The sequence below is a fragment of the Siniperca chuatsi genome, linkage group LG10 (assembly GCF_020085105.1).
Source record: "Siniperca chuatsi isolate FFG_IHB_CAS linkage group LG10, ASM2008510v1, whole genome shotgun sequence".
NCBI classification, from domain to species: domain Eukaryota; kingdom Metazoa; phylum Chordata; class Actinopteri; order Centrarchiformes; family Sinipercidae; genus Siniperca; species Siniperca chuatsi.
In genome coordinates, this window is record NC_058051.1 from 12,855,972 (window position 1) to 12,880,554 (window position 24,583).

Below are 24,583 nucleotides of genomic sequence, written 5' to 3' on the forward strand. Positions count from 1 at the left end.
GACCTGGTCTGCTAATATGCTTTGAAGTGATTCATGTACACTATTTCTTCATTATGTGTTGTCCACAAGTCCAGATTGCAGCAGTTTCTATATGGAGTTATTAAGCACTTTCAGATATGAGCCATTTTAAGTAAAAACATTATATTACACCTGCTGTTGCTGGTCTAATGTGGTGTGACTGCGTGTTGGTGAAGGGGTGAATCACACATGAACCCTCCTGTCAATCTCCTCTCTGCTGCTGGATGTGCTAGAGGCTGGGTCTCTCTTTTCATCTATCTCTCTGTCACACACTCTCTCTAATCCTCTGGCACCTCACCCACGCATCATGATAAAGAATATGTTTCGGTGTGGTTATTCAGAGAAGCTCTGAATTTCTCAAAGACAACATATTCTTTTTCTCTCCTTTGCATCTGCCTCTTCTACTGCTTTCTCTCGATTTTCTCTCCCTCTTCATGCAAGGCTGTTTTAAAGCTGAGTTTCCCTCCAGCTATCTTTTCTAACTGAGAATATATGCTTTATTTACATTTTATGTATTCTCACTGTGTGTGTCCACCTTTATCTTTGTCACTTTGACATCCATTTCCTGACAGCACAGCAGCGCTGACTGTTCTGTTTTCTTCTTGATGCTTGTTATCATGTGTTCACCTTTCTTTTTCTTCCCTCTCTTTTTCCCCTCTGAGCCAGCTGTGTGTCATTAATTAACTAATATCACAGACTTGTTAATTGCTTGACATTCACAAGTTGCGTCTGGGGACCATGCTCAGGCAAGTGGAATGGAAGTGCAGTTTTACAAGGACAGATTCACCCTCTCGTTTCCTCTCTTTCATTTTTCTCCTGTCACCCTTTGATATCTCTCCTGTTCACCCGTTCTGCAGAGGTGGAATCCCCAAGCAAAAGGGATATTCAATCCAGACTAGCCGGCAAATGAAGACAAGAAACATTCCTCATTGGCCAAGAGAAACAGGAAACCTCCCAGCACCTGCCTTAGGAAGTGAAATCAAAGCCGTCTTTGAGATGAGCCAAAAACGCTGCTGCTGCCTCACATCCTGCACCTGTGACCGTTTGGCAACACCAACCCTCCTGGTGTCAGATACAAGAAAGCACTCCCTGTGACTCTTAGTAAAAGGGTCTTTTCACATTCGCAAATCATGTTAGCACTGTTACTTACCATTTATAACCTATTTATAAACAGTTTTAATCAACTAAGACAGTCCTGGGGCTCATTGTAGTTACTTTACACTAAAGAGCGTAGGTGAGATGGGGAAGCACTAGCATGTCTCCGTCTGCTGACAGCCATATTAATGATTAACATACTCTGTGACTCGGTCCAAGCCTTCAAGATTTATTACCCGATGAAACAAGAGGGAACCACCTGGGAACCATACAGAGCTGAAGCTAACGTGTGTTGAGCTGGAGGAGGAGTAAGACATGGAGAGGAAGCTATTGAAGAGGCTTCAATTTAATAGTCTTTTCATTGAGAAATTATATCTGTGCAAGCACCTATCTTCTTTCTTGCCATGTATTGTATGAATACATTTTGTGTATTTTGAGTATTTGTGTATCTTTTTGATTATATCTAGCATTCCTCTATGTCTAAAATGTGCATCAGTGGTTGTCTTTGTGCAAAACTGTGTGTGCCTGCATGCAAATTCAGATACTAAATGCTACTCCAGGCTGCATAAGAAAAAGAGCAGATCAAGACTCATACAAAACAAACATTCACCATCAGAAGTCCAAGCCACTGTTCACACTGTCCAATGTTAAAAACAAAAACACCTGCCTGTATAACACTCTCTTGACACATTCTCTAAAATCTGCATAAGTGGTTTTTAGCTCATCACACGAAGGCTCTTCTGCTACCAAAGCCCTTGTGCTTTAAAGTAGTTTAATGTGAGCATCTACCACTGTAGTGGGTTAAAAGCCTTTGTCTGCTGGGCTCTTCTATGACGCTTTGCTACTGGAGGGCTTAGATTGCCTGCAATGAGTGGGCCAACTCATTAGCTACTAAACAGGAACACTGGACTCAGGGAGTTCCTACTGGCTGGAGCCACTCCTGTATTAAAAATAACTTAAAGGAATATTTCGATATTTTGGAAAATACACTTTTCCTCTGACATGTTTGTACGGTAAATACGAAGCTACAGTCAGCAATTGTAAATTGTTAATTTAGCTTTAGCATAAAAACTGGAAACTAACTGAAAGTGAGGTGATGACAAGACTCCAGGAATTTACTGCGGCCAGCCAAGAAAGTTTTAAGGATTAAAGAAACAAGATATAACATGTCAGTGAGCTTTAGAGCTGCTGGTACCTTCAGACAGAGCCAGGCTAGCTGTTTCACCCTGCTTCCAGTCTTTGTGCTAAGCTAAGCTAACCTGCTGCTGGCTACAGCGTCATATTCAGCATACAGATATGAGAATGGTTTCAATCTTCTTCTCTAACTCTCTGCAAGAAAGTGAACAAGCAAATTTCCGGAAATGTTGAACTATAGATTAAATAGATAGAGAAACATACATATATACTACATATACAGTAGATGTAGATAAACAATTAATGATTGGATGTTTGGTGGTCAGGATAGCAAAGGATAGGGAACAAGGGAAGATGACAAGCTGGTTACTAATTGAGTCATATTTGTGTTCTGATTTTGTTTTTTATCTACATTTTTTTCGGTGATGTGAGTGTACTATTTGCCGTTCTGCTTCCTCTTAGTAGTAGTAGTAGGGGTAGGGTATGTCCCAGTCACTGTTTTGTGATTGCCCTCCCCTCCCTGAGCATGTATGGACAGCAGAGGATTGGTTTTTGGTCGATTATGTTTTGATACTTGCTGTGAAAACATGTCACCACAGGAATCGCTTTTGTAAGTGACATGAATTCAAGCTGACCAGAGCTGCAGTTGTTTGTGAAGAAGCAAACTACAAACTGTTTACAGCTACCTTTCAAGCCTACAGGGGGTCACTGTTTGATACTCAAAGGATAGACTTTTGGTGAACTATCACTTTAAAACATTACATGAATATATTACATGTTATAAGGCCGAATACTCTGTATAGACTCACTTATCAACGCCCAGAAAATGATGTTCTTCACATTAATGAATGAAATCACTCCACTTGGACACTACTCCATATAACTTCAGTCCTAAAGAGAAGGGACAGGCTTTTAGTCGGCTCTTAACATAATTATTTGGGGAGAGAACAAAAGAGACATCGGCTCATTGGAGGGAGTCCAGTGTTCACGGTCTGGGATTTTAAATCTGTCAGCTGAATAATGAAGTAGGAGCCTCAGAGCTGCACAGTGTGCTCGCCTCCTCACTTCCTCAGTAAAAACAAACTCATGGGTTCTATGACATTGATATCTGCATTGGTACTATTTAACAATACATTTAACAATTTACTGTATAGCAGGTCATGGTTCTACTATCAGACTTGTTTGCAGACATGGTGATATTCCAACATGTTAATTAAAGTTAATTAATGTTTTATCATGGATTTACAAACCCCAGCAATGACATTTAGTTTATACACCACTTATAAGTTACCATTAAATATAGATCAAGCATTGCTCACTAATAGGTGATCGGGGGTATCTGTGTGTGAATGAGAGTGTGTGTACAAGCTATTTAAACAGCAGAACTGACACATCAGGGAATCAAGGGCAGAATCATACTTTGATCCTATAACAGCACCTCATTACTCACCTCTCTGTCTGCACTGGATCCAAAACAAAATTAACAAGCGCTGTAAAAGGCTGAGACTAATTGTTCAGATGCAAGCTATGAAACACCACTGTAACAGCCAAAGTGCAAAAAGAGTAGGTCAGCTGCGACATAGATTCTGATACAATGGTACTACACAATGTCTAACTGAGGTACACTTGATTACCACTAGGGGCCACTTTGATCCAAAAACGTGTTCTCACTCGAGACCATCCAATTTGAATAGATTGAGGTGCAAATTGAAGAGCAAAACTGTCCTCATTACCTGTTATGATGAAGCTGCTGCCAGCGTTGAGGAAATCAATCACAAAAGATTTGCAAAAACACATCAGCCCACAATGTTTTTCCCTGGTTTCCAAAATTCAATTACTCTTTTTTTTTTAATCCTTAATTTGGTTAAAAATAAAATACATCGCTAAAACCACTGCAATTACTTTAATGTTATCAGGTCAAGTAGCCTGATGAGATTTGGCGGCACTGTGTGTGTGTGCCTGTGTGTGTGTATATGTGTGTATTGGTGTTTAAACGGCTAGTGAAGGAAGAGGCCTTGCAGTCAAGGACAGAGCTGCTTTCTGAGTACGGTGTAGCGTGAAATGACACTAAACAGAGCAGGCAGACTGTGCTTTGATGATACATAGCTTTCTACGCATTCAACTGAGCTCTGGATTGACTGGGAGTCCCTCGGTGATAGTAATTAGCCAAAGCGGAAATAGCTAATTAAAAACAGCAAGGAGGGCCAGCTTCACTTTGAAAATTCATTAAACACAACTTTGATGAAAAAGTCCAAATAAGAGTCGGATAACCTATAAATTCGACAGTCCAACTGCATTAGCCAAATGGTTTATTTTCTCATTGTACCTTCACTTTAGGCTTGGAGATTGCCTACCAGTTTCAGTTCATTGTCATTTGTGTACTTTAAGGTAGGGGGGATGAAATGACTCCAAGCAGCAGCTATTGGGTTGGCTCGAGTGCCCACGGGCCTCATAACAAAACCTGCAATTGTGAGAGGTTGGCAATTACCCACGATTACAATTATAGTGCTCACAGGCTAATGTCTGGCACACAGTGGGAGTGAGCTCAGGCCTTAACATTGAAACGGTGTGGGCATCACACCAAACAAAAGCAGTGGGGGGAGACGCAGGAAGAGACAGCAAGGGAGAAAATGAAGAATAACTGGAGAGAAAACAGACTGAAAAGTAGTGTTCCTCTCTGCGTTCTCCATTTTGTATTCATAGGCACCAGAAAATCTGCATGTAATTCAGCCGCAAACCATCTGAACTGAGGTAGGAGTGGCAACACAGTTTCTGTGAACCTTTCCCAAAGTAAACAGGTATTATCTCAAGTGGCAGTGGAATGATGCATTTGGTTCATTCCAGCCTTTTGCATTTTAATCCAAAGCAGAACCACAGGAAAATAAATAAATAAATAAAAACTAAAAAACACAAAGCTACTCTGCTTCACAATAATTGTTGGTAGCACTTCAATGAAACCCCCCAGGGCACTTAAGTTCTCCAAACATTGCTCTAATTCTTCGTGGAAAACACTTTGCCAGAGCATCTGGTGGGATGTTCACAATATGCCAGCCTTGTGAAAACTGGGAGAAATCAAATAGTCGACGTCTTGCTTCCAATCAATTGGCAGCATACGGAAATTGCTGTAGTTAATGATGTATTCTCAAGAACATTTGGCCTGTTTTTTTTCACTTTAAACCCCAACTACTTTCAACTCCAACAACTAATAAGTCTTTTTTTTTTTTTTTTTGCTATATTACAAACACTTCAACGAAAAGTAACCAGACAAAGAATGTTGAGCGCTTTAAGAACATTAGAAATATACGTAACCAGGTATCTCTTTCTCCAGGAGTGATCCAGTATAAACAAGACTTGAGCTGGGTCAGCAACCACAGCTGATGTGGTCCTGAGAACAAGCCCACCATTAGACGTCAACAAGTTTACCTAACACCTAATAATGCAAACCTGTATATGCGCTGAATCTAGGACTACTGAATATAATCATGATACCAAAAGGCCAAGTAATTTATTGCAAAAAAAATGCCCTGTAATAGTAATTTAATATTCATCCAAATTTGTGTAAGGCAATAAAACCAAAATGTAATTTCATGAATGAGCAAATGTTCTCTTTCACACGAGTAAACAAATGTATCAAACTCACAAGTAAATGAGATATACTAAAGGCCTCAGTATGCTTCAAATGAAGCGCTTGTTGAATTGTTAAACAGCATCTGAACCCTCTTCCAAAGAGAATCAGAGGGGATTTTCCTAAAAACAATCACAACCACTTTAATCAGTAATTAGCCAATTGTATGGAGGAGTTAAAGTAAACTGTAAATATTGCTGAGGACAAAGCCAAAATTCACTGGCTACCCACCACATGCAAATGGTATAAGAGCAAAAAGATAGCTAATACTGTTGCTGGCCTTTTATAGCTGTCTTAAAAAATAGTATCCTTGGAGTCTGAGCAAGCCACAGTGTCAGTGTATGAAGATGGAGTGTGACAACCGTGGACTAACAAAAGAGCTGGGAACCAGCTACCACTGTACAGGCCAGGTCATGTGGAAAATAACAATAAAAAATATAAATTATTCAAAAAACTTGCTGCTTTCACCACTGACTGCAAATATTTTTTTTTTCCACGGGTCACTCTGGCCAAAATCTCTACTTGAACATTAACTTCTGCTCTATTGCTTATATAAAATTAACTTTAAGAGCAAAAACAATTTAAAAAAATAGCAACAGGGATGTCTTCTCAATCAAGTTCACAGTCACAGTCTTTTTTGAACCTACTCCAATAGAACTAAACTTGAATATGACAACAGCCAATTTCCTGTTGTCCTCCCACACAACCCCATCTTAATTGAAGACCAGATCCACCCTGCTTAACGTTTCTGGACCTTGTAAGCCAACCAAAGTCCCCCTTTATAAAGCTTTCATTAGCTGCTGATTACTGTCAGTGCCTGCTGGGCTTGGTAGGCTTTGGCCTTCATTAACAGGCCTGAGACATACAAATGACTATATGAGCCTGTGTGCACTCTGTTCAGACAGCCAAACATCCAGCTGAAGAGAAGATAAGTATTTATTTGATGTGTGCTCTATTGTACTCTGCCCCAGCCCATTTTGTTTTTGTTCAATTCTTCCAAAAAGCATAGGCTGCAAGTGTCAAGTGAAATGTCGCAGCAACAAAATCCCCTGACAGCATGTCATGTGTTTGTCTGATACCAAATGGTGGTTTTGTGCTCTGCCTCATTCCATGGGCGATAATTCTTTGAAAAGAATGATTCACTGCCACGCTGATGACATCTCTGCTTGATGCCCTGCAATCTACTGTGCACTGCCTTGCAGAATGTGTTCATTACTTTACCCTGTGCAAAGTCTCTATGAAGGCAATATGTTAGTGAATTCCCATTTCGTTTACAGTACACTCATGCATAAAACAGATACAGAGTACCAAATACTGTGGTTATTGGTCATTAACAGAGAGGAATCTGTACTATACATTGGTACTTCATCAGTTCTGAAAGGATAATTATTGAGTGTTGAGGCACTCGCCAACGTGTTCTCTTTTGCTAATGAAATTTTTGTGGTAACCTGTAGTCAGAAGGACTGTATGTAATAATATTCAACCTGCATTTGAACTTTAAAACAAATCTTTTATAGCAGCTAAGACAATACCTTTTCCATTAAACTATTGCTCAACATGTTTGTCCTAGCTGTGCCAAAGAATGAAACATACATATTTCACACCTTATTCTAATCAGCACCACCAGAAAAGCACTAATTTCCAACATGAAAAAAGGCAGCGTGTAAACACAAAAGACATTATTAATTCACAGAGCTGTTTGTAATTATTGTGGGGCAAGTACAGGTCGAGTCAATAGAGAGTTCAAGTCAAGTAATTAATCGTCATATGAAAATTGCAAGTCAAGACGCAAGTCTGAATGCTGAATGACCATTGAAATTATGCATTTATCTTTCATTTATCTGTTAATAGTGTTTTTCTCTACATCATTGAGACAATGTACTTTCAATGCATTGCATCTTTAGTCCTTATTTTTGTGAAGTCTACAGCTCTGGTAATTTATAAGAAGAGATTTTAAGGTGGAAATTCTAATATACACATAAAAGTGTAATAAAACATTGAGCTGAAAGGTTTAGGTGAAGCTAATGTTAATATTTAGATTTTTTTAAATCCCATCTTCTTTCATCTTTAAACTCAGAATCCAGCATTGTTCTGATGATACAGCGAAGCTTCTACAGTACATTGTGCTGTATGTACATTAGGGTGCGTGGGTGGTGCAGAGTGGGAACGGAGTGGTGAGATTTGCCTGCATGGAGCGGCTGTTTTAAAAAGTCAAAGCATCAGGGTCCTCTCTCACCCCAAGATACCACTCTATCTCTCGAGCAGAACACATGCTAATGGACCATAATGCAGCTAATGAGCAGCATTAACCACATTGTTACAGACACTCATGTTAACATTATGGTGACATGAAAAAATGCACTGGTGTCAAGCCTTATGGAGTAAAATGCAGCGGGTTTTCTCTCAGCATGAATGGGGAGTGGCAAACAGAAAATCTAAAGCAGCTGGGAGCAAAAAGATTCTGAATGTTTTGAGCAGGACGTGAGAATTGCTGCAACTTCACTCTGCTTTGCATACTTCCAATTTTCACAGGGCACCTACTTTTGTTGTGTTCATCAAATTCAGGCTTTCTAAATTTAGGTGGATATCATTTATCCTTGCTCAGTGTGTGAATTGAACGACCATATGTTTTACTGTTGAATAATTTCTTGCTGTGTGTGTACTGAACTGTCCTGTGCATGTTTGTTAATAGGCTCTTTTGCACATGTTAACTTTATAATCAATGTTGTTTTATTCTGTTTTTAGGGTGCCATTTTGACATCTAGCCAGGGACAACAGATGAAAATAAATTTCCGAGGCTCATAAACGGACTTCTCTTTTTTGTGTTGATCTACACGAATTGTCCCAATTTTGCCTTTATTTGACTGTTGAAAGTAAAGCTAGACAACAAATGTAGAGAGAGAATCAAACCAGGGACGTTGCGGTAATATGCCACAGGTCTTCGATCACTAGGCCATCAAGATGCTCTAGAACTACTTCAAATACATAATTAAAATGAATTCTAATTTAATTTATAATTCAGAAACCATTGAAAAAGAGCCAAACTGTTAATATTATCCACTAATACACTTGGCCTTCTATCTCTTGCAGCTTCGTTGTCCATATTTTATAATAACAATGATGTTAGTGTTTTAAATAACACACACAGCTTCTTGTTTACTGGCGAGATCCTCACCTTGCAGAGCCTCCTTGGCTCGGTCCAGCTCCTGCTCCTTCTGGGCCAGCTGCACGCGGAGCTCGGTGGCAGAGAGCACGTCGGCCGAGCAGCCTCCCTGGGTCTCCTCCAGGTCCTTACTCAACATGTCCTTCATCTGCCGCAGCAGGTGCACCTCCTCCTGGAGCTGGGCCACCTCCTCACGCAGCAGGACTACAACACACAGAGAGAAAAGGGAGCTTTAGCAAGCTGACACCAAAACATGGCCCAATATATTCCTGTTAGAAATGTGTGTGGTGTTGATATTGCAGGACAGTGAATTAGTTTTTAAGCCAAAGTAAAAATCTAATTCCGGAAGCTAGAGAAGGGTCATATGCGTACTGGAATCCAATCTCACAGAGGTGCGTTAGCTTTGAATAGCTACATGACTGCAGAAATGGTTTGAAATACAAAATCGATTTAACATCACCATTGAAGGTTATGGTTTCATTTGTAATTGAGATAACTGCGGTGCCAAAGTACTGTCGGTAATGAGCATTACAGGGGTAGGTTGGGTCCAGTAGAAGAGACAAGACATTGATATTATAATGAAATTTGTCTTTGCAGCTGCCTGTTGAACCTGCTCTGTGTTGGGTGGAATAATGAGAAAAGGAGAGTGGTGTATCCATTTAACATTCAGTGGCTGGTGCTTTAAAGAGCTCCTCCCTGACGTTGTCACAAAGAGGCAAACAATAAAATGAAAACAGCGGCAGAGAGAAATAGATTTTTCCTCACAATTTGAAAAGTATCAGCAGCAGAGAGAGGACTTCACTCGCCTTTAAACAAGCCACAACAGACAAATGTCACACATCTCACATCAAACCTCAAAAAAGAAATATTTCATCTAAATATATGTCTTTTTGGCATACTGAATGTGCTTGTCTAGGTGGAGCATATGGAGAGTAATTTATATAAGGATGAGTAGAGTCATTCTGCTCAATTTCATGCATCCTGAGGGCAGGGGGTGGGGGGCAGGGGGGCGAGGAAAACTGCTCAGCCCTATCTCACATGGCTTCACTATCAAGTGCCTTGCATAAATCACTTCATACTCTCACATCCGAGCTCCAATATTACTGTCTGAAAAACTAAAATCAATCAGAGATGAATGGGAGAACTGAGAATAGGAGACTATTAGACTATAGAATATGACAAAATACTGTCAGAGGAATAGACAATTCAAGACAGAAGACAGATTGCACTTTAGCTTTTTAATAAAGAGTAGGATGATTATTATGAAGTGTGAAAATGTACAGTAAGGAGCAACATACAGAGCTAGGATTCAGCAAAACAGCAAATGCTTTGCATTCTGCAGAGCATCAGTGGAAATAATCCTCTCATACAGTAAATTTGCCCATATTGCCCATTTAATACTCGTGGTGTCTTTCACCATTATTACACCATAGCATCAGTGTGATTAAGAACTCTGTAACTGATAATTTAGAAAATATTAAGCAACTTGACATTTGCACAGAACATTTGGCTATTCTCCACTTAAAATTAGCAATAATTGTTATTTCATATCTCACAGAGGACGGTAAACTAAAAATGCTTTTGTATAGAGCAAATAGTTAACTGTGCATATGACAACTAAGGTTTTATCAGTACAGACTGGAGTGCAAAATCTGTGCCCTTCAGATTCTATGACCTGAGCAGGAATTTCATCTATATTGCCACTGTAAATGTTTCTGTCATTGTCACATACTGTATTTTGATAGATTTTGCCAAAAAAATTGACAGCTGTGATAACAGAAACTGGTTGACAGTAGTACTGGTTGTACAGTGGGCCATCTGAAAGCTGAACCTCTAGTGTCACAAAATTGGACAGACCATGCTGGAAACAATCTCTGCATAGGAACTCTGAACAGTAATCCGAAAAGATGATTGTGTTAATTGATTTTGTTTGTTAATTAATTAATTAAGCAAGACTTTAAGTAGAAAGAAAAATGGAAATTTTGATCAAACACAGTTAGGATTTCTGATTTGTGGTCACTTTTTAAGTCTCAGTTAGTCAGTCAACAGAACATATACGTAAATGTACAAAATACTTACAAGATAATTCCCATGACGACAATACCACAAACAATGACCTAAAATATTGCTATAGCGTTGAACCAACACCTGAAGCGTACATGATAAGCTTCACAAAGGCAGAATTTGCTGCAGGGACATTGCAATGAACTCACTATATTGTACATGTGTTCATGGTTTTCTGTCTATTCCCTCAATGTGTCACCGGTGACACAATCATTGTTGCTGTATGTTGTTGACTGACACCTATATGTGAGTGACACATGTATCTTTAATCCTGTGGTTCTGCCATGACACTAACAGTTCATTTCTGACTCCTCTTATAGCAGACCTGGTGTTATACTACCATCTTCCCCTCCTGCACCCACAGCTGTGATTGATATATTACACAAGGAATCTAGAGACCGTTCAACACCACAACAAACTGCGACAAACTACAATGAAGGATACAGTATGTAGTGTATGCAGCCTTGCTCTAATACATTTTAGCACCACATGGATCACTTTAGCTCTCACCTGTCCTCCTCTGAAACTAAAATTAACCTTTAAGACGAGTTCACTGCTTGAATGACGTGCACCTGTTTCCCAGGGCTTTTGAGTCCTTTAATTTGTGCTCACTGACTAAATGTCAGTGGCTGAGGATCAGGGCTGCCCACTAAATAACGAAAATGAAATGTAAAAGAGGTTATTAGGAGAAGGGTCGAGAGAAAAACGTCGGCTAGTGGAGTGTCATTACACAGAGGTGTACTAAATGGACCCGATAATAGAACCACATTTTACAGAGCAACTCAAGCAGCAACACCCTTATTGGCAAATCAAAGAGCTGGCCTGTTCTGGAAACAACCAACCGCAAGATACAGGTCATTGGTGTTTAAATATCCCATAATAGTCACAGACTTTCTTTGATTACTTATTCATTAAGTTTGCATGTATTGGTTGGGCAAAGGGAGAAAAATAGGGAGTCATAAATAAGGGACAGGGACACTGAAAATGTATCCTTAATAGCCAACCCAAAAATACTGGCGAATAATTATGGTTAATATGACACTCACTCCCTTATAGAATTAAGTTGCTTCTTTGAAAACTGGGGAGACATTGATTTTAAAAAACACTGCATACAACACCACTACATGCTTCTGGCTGGGTTTGTCTTGATTTTAATATAATAACTTTATATTTATTTATGTAGCACCTTTAAAAACAGAGTTTAATTTAATTTAAGCTTATCCACATCGTTACCTACCACAGTTACTTATAATAACCACAACTTCACCATAAAAAACAGTTTAACCAGCTGTGAGATTGATCACTATAGAAAGATAGATAATGAACCAAACATAATTGTATAAAAATGTATTTAACTGCTGCAACAAAGAGAGGAAACTTCACTTGTTATTGCAAACTACAAAAGGTGTAATTTAGCACATCCTACTGTTTATCACAGTGGGACATCACAAAACAAATAAAAAAAAACATTTCTTCAGGGTAACAGATAGGGAGCATGGCAAATTATCTGCCTAGTGGTAGCTGTCTGTTTACTGTTCACAGTCCAAACTAAACATATTTACTAAACAGATTTTTTTTATATTGTGCAAATAAACAAACAGATTCTTGCTAATTGTATATGATAGCGTGCAATTTTTGCAAACAGCATCCATCAAGTGTCTCTGATTTTCTTTGGATTTAAGTCCATGAAATGACTTGTGTAACACATCTGGTGGAGATAACACCATTGGAAAACAACTCAAAATGCACATGTATAAAAATTAACATGTGTTTTTATTGATGGATTTATTGGAGGTCTAGAAGAATGAAGCATCACAACAACTTCACTGCAAAAGCCCAGACAAAAGCATAAAATATGACAGATGCAGTATGTATTGGCAAAATAAATAGCTAGAATTAATAATATTAAACACAGTCCTTGGGTAATATTTTACACAAAGGTTTAATGTAAATTGTCCAAAAGAACGTAACCCTGAGAAGAAAAGAATATGAATAGGTTTCCAGGTTTTTCAGACTGTGTTCATGAAATCATGTCACCACAGCAACCACAGTCAAATGTTACACATCTCAACCAAGGCTGCTGTTTTTAGCTGCACTCCTGCTCAGCTGTCAACAAAAAACTTCTGGCCTTAATTATGTCTCTAACCAAACAGTAAAAAAGAGATGACAAATCTAAAAAGAGATGTTTCTGTCAGTGTGTAGGACTGTGAGCACAAAGAAAGATGGACAAAAACAGGGTTGTGTTTTAGTTTGCAGTGGTGTGAGTCTGTTGCCATCACAACCTCAGTACTGGTAGGGAAGAGAGGATGTAACAGGTTTGGATGTTTGCTTCCTCTCTGCTGTTAGCTCAGCCTTCAACACCACCTGTTCCCCACTGGCTGACAGAGGCATACATTAGTCTGACACACAGTGTAGCATATAGTTAAAAATTTAAATAATGCTGGACATACCCCGTATTACAGTTTGTGTTTTATTTTTATTTCTTTATTGCAGTTTTGGCCATTATCTCCATTGATTATGATAACATTGTACTCCTTGAGGTAATTGCTGAGATCTGGGAACACTGGGAACACGGTATATTGCTAAAACAAAGTCATACAGGGCAAGAAACACAAGCAGTCAAAAGATCAGAAAAGCCAACAGTTTAACCAGATTATCTGAACCATTTCATCTGGAGGTGAAACTAACAGTGAGTGCAGCCAATATGTCTGTCATAATCCCTTTCTTCACAGGAAAACTGTGAGCGCAAACTACTACGGTGCAGTGGGTCAAAGTTGAATCAGGGAATTATCTGGCTCCTCTGACAGTTCTCCTAGATCTCAACAATTAACTTCAATGTTATTATTAATGCACCAATAGGAATAATAGCCAAACCTACAAAAATAAGAATCATGTTGTCATAAACCAGAATAATCTTTTAACAATACTCACCAGATTCACACACTGACATAACCTGATTTGGCAGCAGTGTATCTGAAAAGTACTCAACCTCTCTTGAGTTTACTTTAATTCTGCAGACAAACATAACACTAATACAAAACACTTTTCCTTTCCTGTCTTCCTATTTGATACACAATACTAAAAAGGCACTATAAAAAGAAAGATACAATAAAATTAGATAAAACTAGTCACAATAAAATTAAGCAAATACACCATGATAAGGTAAAGACAATTAATAAAGAGAACAAATACATCAATAAAGGTCTTGTATTGCAGCATTTGCTAAAAATGTAAAAGCAAATGTACAAAACTCAGTTTTAAGACAATTTCAAGTCTCTAATGACTGAAGCATTAGCAGTTTGCTAGTAAAAGCATTAGTGGTGTTTGCATTTTCTGTTTCTAATACCCGAAATACACAAAATTGTGACATTCTTGGGATACTCTTAAAATAGTACGGGCTTAATGTGTTTCTCTGACTGACGTCTTATGCGACTGTGAAGTACCACAGAGATTAAACTGAGGCTAATGACGACAGATCTTTGTCTCTGACTCGATATGTGCATTCATTGACCCTCCCTCCATCTCTGCCTCCATTCCATTCCAATTCCCTAAACGGGCTCGCCTCTAGTTATTATGATTCATCGAAACAGTGAATAAAATCTCCATCCTCGGCCACTGATGTAAATGACTGCTTAAATGTGTGCATTTGCATAATAGCGGCCATGCATCAGCTGACATGCAGTTGGTACCAGTGAATTATGAATCTGATCAGTGTCATTTCCTATTTGTATGATTTAAGCAAAATGGCTGAAACTGTCTTCCTGAATAATCCTGCAGCCTTTGTGTAACAGCTTTGATATGGTGGAAACTGGTCATAAAACAGTTCCAAAATATCAGCACTTCTCTGGGGACACAAAATTTGTCATCCCTTCTCCTGGATTTAATGGTGCACAAACAAGATTAAACATTTGAGGAGAAAATAGAGCTTTTTTTTCAAAAATTACAAAGGCTTCTTACTGTGTGTGAAAACTTTTTGGACCCTAAGATTTGACCATTTGTCTTGAAATCATCTGTTTTTCTGGGTCCACAAAGACTATTCAGCCATTGTAATCAGCAGATCTCATTCCATAGTAACACATGTTTCTTCTGGGCTTCCTTTTGATGATTACTTGTCAATGTGATGGCCTCTCTCTGTCTGTCTCTTTCTCCATGTCACTCTTGGTGTCTCCCAAAAACTCTCGTCCTGTACTGTTCTTCCCTCTTCCAGTTCCTCCTCTCCCACGTCTACAAAAACAGCAGGACTCAGAAACCAAAGTTGCAAAATGTCCAACAATCTATCCAGAGAGAGTTCAGTGGCCACGAGGCAGCTGAAATTGAACTTGGCTGGAACGGGATTGGAGGTTGAAAACTGATAGGGAATGACAGTAAGTATCTAGAGGTGGGAAATTTTTAGATTGGTTCTCCCTCTTCAGAGTGAGTGGGAGGGAAAGACAGGGTGGGGTTCAATTTTTGCCTGTTACTGGAGACAAAAATCAATTAACGGGCCTATTGTTCCAACAGAATTCTCATTCAGCCAGCTTGCAGAGTGAGGACATACAGCACAGGCCCACAGTATAGAGAAGTGATGGCTGCTGCTGTGACAGGGAGCCCTACTCCACCATACATACTATAAAATGGGTGCACATACTGTAAGCAGACTACTTAACAATGTATACATAATGCAGAAGGCACACTTACTTTAGAAAATGAAAAGATATGTCTTTCATGTAATAACTGTGATGTAGACACATTATGTGTATGTATTGCTTCAATTACAGCAATATAATATCCCATCTGATAAAATCAACACATCCTGAGACACCATACATACAGCTACAGCGCTACATAATCGTTTCCTTCAAAACATACATCCTCATGAAGAATGTTATATTTAATGACTAGGCTCCAACATCATTTCTCCAGCAAATATGAATGGGTCTATGTACAGTAAAACCTTATCCGCAGTCTGAATGCAGAGCATATTGTGCCACAGGACAAAGAACAACCCAAATCAAGAATGTGTTAAATAAAAAAGGGAATGAAAGAGCAGTCGGGGTCAAGAATGCGAGCTGCAAGTGCTTTCATGACGAAAGGCAACAGCCTAACCCACATCCTCCTATTTGTTTTGGACTTTTTGTTGTGGCCCTGCTTGAATAATTACATTCAAACAGATTCTCTCTAATACCCATTCAGAGATACCACGCTGGGATAAAAGCTTTATCCTTCACATCACTCCTTTGAATATACTTAAAATACAGAAATTATTGATTTTAGAATGCTCATGCCAGCAGATTTTTTAAAACATTGTTCTTTAACCAGATAATGTAAATAAAGGCAAAAACAGACAATGACAATAACTTGCTTGTAAGCTCCAGTGATGAGCACGCTCAGAAGGCAGCAGTGGAGCTCATCGAACACTTTTCAGCTTTCATCTCCTGCCAAATTCAGAACCTGTACAATGTCACCTATTTATAAGTGCTTCATTACAGTGGTGAGATAAAAGAATTGTAATTATGTATTTAATTATAAAACTTGCAAGGTTTATTATCATTGTTAAAGATAATTGATAATTACAGATAAATAATTAGAATTTTATTTATCTGTAAAGGAATATTCTGTTTTCATTCCCTACATGCATTTGTTTATCTATGACACATCTCAAGCTGGGGTCGTCAGGTTCAGTTGGTATTTGGACTCTCTACACTTCCTGTTGCTTGTACAGTCTTTGTGACAGAGCTTGGAATCATATATATATATATATATATATATACATACATATACACACACACACACACTGTATATCAGATGTATGTGCATACCCCCACACATTTCTGAATGCATGATGGGATACTGATTAATGTTTGCCCTTTGCAGGCATGTATACAAACAGCCGCCATTATCTGACCTTTCATTCCTAAGGGAATCTGTTAGTCCTCAGGACAAAAAAACCCCACTGAACAAACTGTATTGCAAATGATGTTACATTAATAAACTTTATATAAACTTTGGCTGCTGCTTACACTGTCTGAAGATATGCCCTCCTTAAAATACCATACAAGGGATTTAAGCTCATTTACTACAAATCATGTATACTTTCCATTATAACTTACCATTTGGCAAAATATTCTGCTGTGTTTTAGAAATTTGACTGTGTTTTATTGCTAAATATGCTATTAGCATACTCTTGAAACTTGCTTGAGTTATGTAATCCATCACAGTGAATATCATGTCTGCTTTAACTCTTGTCAAAGTTACTTAAGGTAATGTGAAGTAATGCAGTGCTGACTTTTTCAAATCAATCTGCAATTAAACAGCATTGATATATGCAAACTTAAAGCTCAATGTGATACATTTACACGACTCAAGCAAGTTTCAGGGATCTGCTGATTGTTTTTATATGATACAGAAATGAATAGAAACCATAGTTGGCTGGATTGGTGCCCCCAAAAACTGTATATAATGCATTTGAAAATGGTCAGCATGAATAGATATACATGAACTGTAGATAAGGAACTGAAACATGCAAACACACTGTTAGGGTCCCTTTAAGTTGGTTGCAATTGGTTGCCTGTGATTTGAGCAATATAACATTATTCTAGTATTAAGTGGGAAGTGATCGTCATGGGTACAAATATGGTTTTCAAAATCTGCCAGAAGGGTAGCAAAGGTGAAAATGAAAACCCATGTGCACACTTTCACATCAGATCCTGCACACGTCATTCATGGCAGGTTGCAAAAATATATTTCATAGAGCCTTCCATCTGAAGTTGAGATGCTGGAGTCATTAATAAAAGTCAGAGTGTGTCTGTTTCTCTGCCTCGCACACACACACACACACACACTCATCTTTATGGACCATTGATAGCAAATTCATCAGTGGCTCATGACAGTAGTAACGCCTAAGCTGTGACTGATGAAGGCAGCCTGCAGTGTCTTCTCTGCCTGGGAGTGCTTTGCTCTGGATTAGCTAGTCAATTCTCATGAGCAGAACAATCTCCCTGCGTCGCCTGAGGAGATGACAGGTTCACGCCTGATGAAAACGGGGAAAAAAGAAAAAAAAACACCTTGCCTTGGGGCTCTCTATCATAGAAATCAGAGTCTAATACTCTCTATTAACGGAGACAGTGATGGCGAGAGATTGGTATTCAGGATAACACATACAGGGATGAATTGCTATTTATTGATGAACCCATCAGTGGGAAGGCAAGCCTCAAGTCCCCATGGTCTTTAGCCTCATATAAACTCATGATTGCTCTGAAGTTGGAGGATTATAAAAAGGAGGCTATGAAGATGTCACCGAAGCTTATAGCATGCTAGCGAATGTATGGGATCATTTAGCCTGTATTATCAGAAAATGGCCCTAATAATTTCCATAACTCCAAAATGTTCAATTGAAGATCATATAAAACACAGAAAAGCAGCAAATCCTCACAGTTGAGAACCTGGAACCAATAAGAATTGCTTTCTTTATAAATGAATCACAAGTTTCAACCCTAATGACATTTCACCTCGCATGACTTGATGCTTTCACTATACAAACTACAACCAGAATTCCACATAATTCGAGGCCGTCAACATTAATTCACATCAAAGGCATTTAGACGGCGATGTCACTCACTGCATGACTCCCTCCCTTCTATTCAGCCAGTGTCGATCAAGCAGTCTATGCTTTAACATCACAGAATCTGACATCCACATGCTGGCAAGCCTATTTCATGCTTCAGGTCCTTGGAGTAATGGGGGCTGAACTTGTGCGATAGTGGGGTTAGAACAGAGCCCGACAGTGAGCAAAAAACTGATCAGAGAGAAAGATATGCAGTAAGCTCAGCTGCATTCCACCATGATCTTCGTCCGTTGGCTTAAAATCCTCTCGCGTGTCTGTAGATAGCATAGCCACACTCGCCAGAACTTGCATTGCTGTTGCTCACAGACACAAACATGCCAACAAAGCTCTATATACAGTATATACAGTATATATATATATATATATATATATACACTCCCTGACAAAAGTCTTGTCGCCTATCCAAGTTGTAGGAACAACAAATAATAACTTGACTTCTAGTTGATCATTTGGAAACAGAAGTGGCTTATATGAAAGGCAAAGGCCTCTAGATTATGCTTATTTTACCAAAATAAAATCTTATCATGCCTTGATTTTTAATTATTTAATTGGGACAGAGAGGTCAGACTTTGCTTAGACAAAAGTCTTGTCACATCTTTAAAGGATTCAAACAATCACAGATTAGAGCATCACCTGTGACAAATACTGTAATTAACACATTCCCAGGTGTGTAGAAGAAGAACCCCAGCACACCCAACCTTCATTTGAAATGCATCCTGACCTCTGACAGCATGCCAAAGATTCAACCACAGACCAAAGTGCTGATCATCAAGAGCCTGAAGACCAAGTCTCCTGCTGAGGTGGCAGACATCTTTAATGTATCTAAACGTCAAGTGGAGAGGATAAGAAAAAGATTTGAAGAAACTGGTGAAGTTCATGACAGGCCCAGGTCAGGCAGACCCCGTAAGACTACTGTTCGAGAAGACCGTTTGTTGGTTCGACAGTCCAGGGCCAGCCCTTTTTCAACTGCAGCAGAGCTACATAACAACTGGTCACCAGAAACCCCCGTATCTACAAGAACAGTTTGTCGAATTCTGTCACACAGTGGTCTCAATGGCCGAATTAGTGCTCAGAAACCAGCATTAAACAGAAGACAACTAAAAAATCGTGTTGCATTTGCCAAGGCCCACAGCTTGCAGGAAGGATGGACTGTGGAAAAGTGGCAGAAGGTTGATTTTTCCGATGAATCATCTATTGAACTGCATCCCAATCGTCGCAAATACTGCAGAAGACCTATCGGAACCCGCATGGACCCAAGATTCACACAGAAAACAGTCAAGTTCGGTGGAGGAAAAATCATGGTTTGGGGTTACATTCAGTATGGGGGTGTGCGAGATCTGCAGAGTGGATGGCAACATCAACAGTCTGAGGTATCAAGACATTCTTGCTGCCCATTACATTCCAAAACCACAGGAGAGGGCAAATTCTTCAGCAGGATGGCGCTCCTTCTCATACTTCAGCATCCACATCAAAGTTCCTGAAAGCAAACAAGGTCAAGGTGCTCCAGGATTGGCCAGCCCAGTAACCAGACATGAACATTATTGAGCATGTCTGGGGTAAGATGAAGGAGGAGGCATTGAAGATGAAACCAAAGAATCTTGATGAACTCTGGGAGTCCAGCAAGAATGCTTTCTTTGCCATTCCAAATGACTTTATTAATAAGTTATTTGAGTCATTGCCGAGACGTATGGATGCAGTCCTCCAAGCTCATGGGAGTCATACACAATATTAATTATTTTTCCACTGCACCATGACTTTATGTTCTGTACTGTACATTATTTCCTTTAAATGACAAGACTTTTGTCTAAGCAAAGTCTGACCTCTCTGTCCCAATTAAATAATTAAAAATCAAGGCATGATAAGATTTTATTTTGGTAAAATAAGCATAATCTAGAGGCCTTTGCCTTTCATATAAGCCACTTCTGTTTCCAAATGATCAACTAGAAGTCAAGTTATTATTTGTTGTTCCTACAACTTGGATAGGCGACAAGACTTTTGTCAGGGAGTGTATATATATATATATATACACATACACACACAGTTACTATAACTAAAAAGAAAAAAAACTGTACAGATTTGCATTTTTTTACTTCAAAAAGTCTAATTTTTCTTTGGTGGACTGAGAGAGATTTAAAACCATCTTCATTTTTGGTGTCATTTTACAGAATTACATAAGCAGCCCTCACTCTCATTTTCACAGTCTGTACCGAATTGACAGTAATCCGTAAAAACAATGTGTTTGTTTTAAAGTCTGTCTCACATCTATGACGTGAAAACCACAAACAGTGAGACGTTCTTAGGCTGCAGATGGACAGATATACTGGACAGCTTTTCTAATTTCTTCGTCGTGGAGATTAGCAGCAGAGTTTCCATGAAACTGGAAGAGGCGCTGCTCAGGTCATGAGGGATGGACGATAGGCTGGAAGATAAGATAGCTGGTAGCCATTAAAATACAACTGGGAGAAGTCAGAGACTGCAAATGAGCCAAAATGGCAATCCTTTCACACAAGTCATAATGAAGGTGCAGACTGGGAACTATCCTCCTTCATGATCTTCTTAATAGCTGCATGCTATTTATCATCCTCCAGTATTTTGTATTAGTAGGCATTCAGGTGGCAAATAATGCTGCAAGAATACACAGCCAATTCAAGGAAACTGTAATTGCAGAAATATGCACTATTTATTTATTTTGGGGAATAACTACTTATATGTACATTGCGGTCTGAGTTGGTGCACTAATGAATTGGTGCTTTGCTAAAGTGCTTCCTCCAAATAGAAGCTACTGTTTGTGGTTTTACTCTGGACAGCTTATACCAAACATGATGAGAACCTTAATTGGTTGCATCAGGCCAGGCAATATTTGCTGCCATGGTTATGCTTGATGAGCTGTGCTGGTATTATTATGTGAATAAGAACATGTCATTCATTGAGTCATGATATGAAATATCATCTATGTGAATCCACGAGCAATCAACATTTAGCTTGTTTTGTAATTTTCACCGGCTTTTCCATCTGCTTCCATTTTATTGTTACACGTTGTTAACATTGTGCTATTATGTACCTCATTTTCCCAGAGTGTTGCTGTTAAGCATATTGCAAACAAATAAGCATTTATTTCCAAAGAATAGTCTTGTTGTGCATGAGTGGGAGTCTCGTAGATAACAAAGCAACAATTTCTGATGCAATAGGAACAATAAACAAGTTCTGTTTTGGAGAGAGATTTCTGTGAAAATGTCATCTTATTAGGTGGATGAACAGATTAGCTGAGACAGGTAGCTAAGAGGTGTTTGGATGTGAGTCCATGTGTTTGTGTGCATAAAGGTAGGAAATTACCTTTAGTGCAAAAGGCTGTTATTTATAGTCTGGGCCAAATGCAGTCACCATGGATATTTCATCAAACTGTGGATGAATCCACACACACAGAGTCAGCGTACCTGTATGAGGTGGCTCCTACCACTGTGACGAAACCCTGCACTCTTTCATATCACCCACACATCAACAAACATGCTCTGTTGCCAAAAATAAATACTGCCACCTAGAAAAGTCAAGCCAAGATGACAATGATGATTTGGCATGAGTATGAAGGTGCCAAAACAATCCTGATTGCCCCTTGAGGTTCTCAATAAGATTCTGGGACTGAAGTATGTAGCTAATGGTTGTGGAGTTACATTTGTTCCCAATTTTCAAAATGAGCAGGGTGTCTGCTGACAGCTTCAGCAAATAAAGCTGGAAGACTGAAAAATCTGTCACAGCAAATGTGAGTTACCTTTTCAGTGACTCACAGAAAGCAAGTTCTGTCATCCATCCATGTATATTTGATGAGTATAGGAGGAATGGACAGTGTCTGAAAACAGCAGCCAACAGTGGGATGAATTTGATTTGTGATAGTGAGAAAGTAAGCAGCCAAATTAATTAGAGATTTTCTTTAGAGTAAATGTGATTAGGTGTTCAAACAGAAAGAGAGATAGATGGAGCATAATAAAGGCTCCAATCAGTCCATCTGCATTGAAATACAAAATTACTCCATGCTCCCAGAAAGTAGTGGTAAATCTGACTTAGCATGGCTCATGATTATTACAGTTGCTTTACCACTATCCCTGACTTGATTCGGACAGGCAGCTGATTATCTTTAACTCATTCCAAATTGTCTTCTGTGTCTGCCACAACAGGAAGAAACTAGCTAACACACGAGGGAGACAGTAGCTGCATTCATCTGCAACCTAGTCAGTGAAATAAGGCAATTACACAGCCAGGACCAAACTCAGCTGCTCTCGCAATTACGCTGTCAAACCTAGCCTGCTGGAAACACACACAGGCACACACACATGCATCCATGTGTTGACTGCATTTGGATGCATATAAATGCAGGTACGCACCTACAGCCCTGACCTGATCCTGACTGAGTGTCAGGTCAGTCAGACTGTAACAGGCTGTTGTTGGAAACCAACAACAACTTTTGTTTTATGGCCTGGTTCAGAGAAGGTGTTAATCCACAGGGTTAAGCTTTTTCTGACATCATGTCACTCATCTGAAAACACTGCTTTCTCTGAGTGGCAGCCGTGAGACATAAAGGAGCAACGTAATCTGAAATGATTTGGGGTGTCATTGCTTGACTGGCATGCCTGGCAGAGCTGAGGAACTGGGGTTTGAAGTGAATTTAACAGAGAGAAGATCAAAACCAGAACATTTCTCCGTTATTCTGCTTGGAAGTCATCAACAGCAGGTTCTATTATACATAACCTGCTGCTATGGTTACAAGCTATAATGGCTGCATGATTAATGCTGTCCAATTTCAGTTTACAAAGACGGACCACGAATCTAACCGAAACGGTAATCACAGAAGTGGTCACAGAAATGTGAGACGGAAAGGTGAGTAACTGAAAAAAATTGCAAATACATAACCACACCTGGTATAGTAAGGGTTAGGCAAAGACAGCCATCCATAGCCTCCAGGTGTTTGTTTTGCTTTGAAGGGACTAATTGTGTCACAACCACACCTCGAGTTAAAGCTTGTAGGATTTATATGACGTGCTTGAAAAACATATAACTCCATTTGACCAGTTTTACTCCAATTCTGGGTTGCTAGCACAAGGAATTTCTACAAAAGGTAACAAGCAGAAAACATGGTTTATATAAACTTTTACCTCTGTGTTTGGGCAAATTTTTAGTCCAAGGTTGAAGGGCAGGTGAACTACCAGTATACAGATAAAATGCAGGCATTTTGGAGGCAAAGCAGCAGAGAAGAAAACCTATAGTAGTTCTCACAATCGCAACATTTATCAGCTGTTTTAATTTAATGCTTTTCAGTTAATAGTCTGAAACCAACATGGCTGATACAGCGAAAATTCCTGTGATAATGTAAAACGTGCATTCAGGCTAAAAACTGCAGCCAACAAGCCCAGTGTTTACAATAGAAACAGAACACAATGCCTTCTTTACATGACCACAAAAACACTGTTGTTTGGAGACAAACTTGCCCAAGACTGTGATCTAGTCATTGACGGATAGCAAAACTCCCTCACAACCTACTCAGAACAAATACTAGACTGCACTGTGACACCTCTGCCCTGAAACAGCTCAGAAAAGGGTGAATCATTCACTCATTTGACATTATAGGTCAAAAGCTGGATCCGCACATTAGCAGCCATATGTCTGCAGATGCAAGAAAACACAGATCTCTACCAGCACATACTTAGCAAGTCAGTTGGAAAAAGGGTATCAGCTCAAACATTAAAGACAACTGAATGCGGAATAATCAATTAATGGTGGAGTGTCTGCCCCCTTGTTCAGACAATAACAACTACTCTGAGATCAGTGCAGGTTAAAGTCTCCCAACGGCTCAGCACCAAAACAGGTGACTGACTGGGTGACTCACTATCAG

At 39.2% G+C, this 24,583-nt stretch overlaps 1 protein-coding gene across 4 annotated transcripts in view; it reads right to left on the reverse strand.

Annotated features, from left to right (window-relative positions):
• The window catches only part of LOC122882907 (kazrin-like), a 170,705-nt gene that overhangs the window by 8,076 nt on the left and 138,046 nt on the right, over positions 1–24,583 (reverse strand). For all 4 annotated transcript variants that reach the window (XM_044210835.1, XM_044210834.1, XM_044210836.1 and 1 more), the window contains one exon: positions 9,048–9,239. In XM_044210835.1, the coding sequence (XP_044066770.1) occupies positions 9,048–9,239 (192 nt within the window). The remainder of the gene's footprint in view (positions 1–9,047; positions 9,240–24,583) is intronic.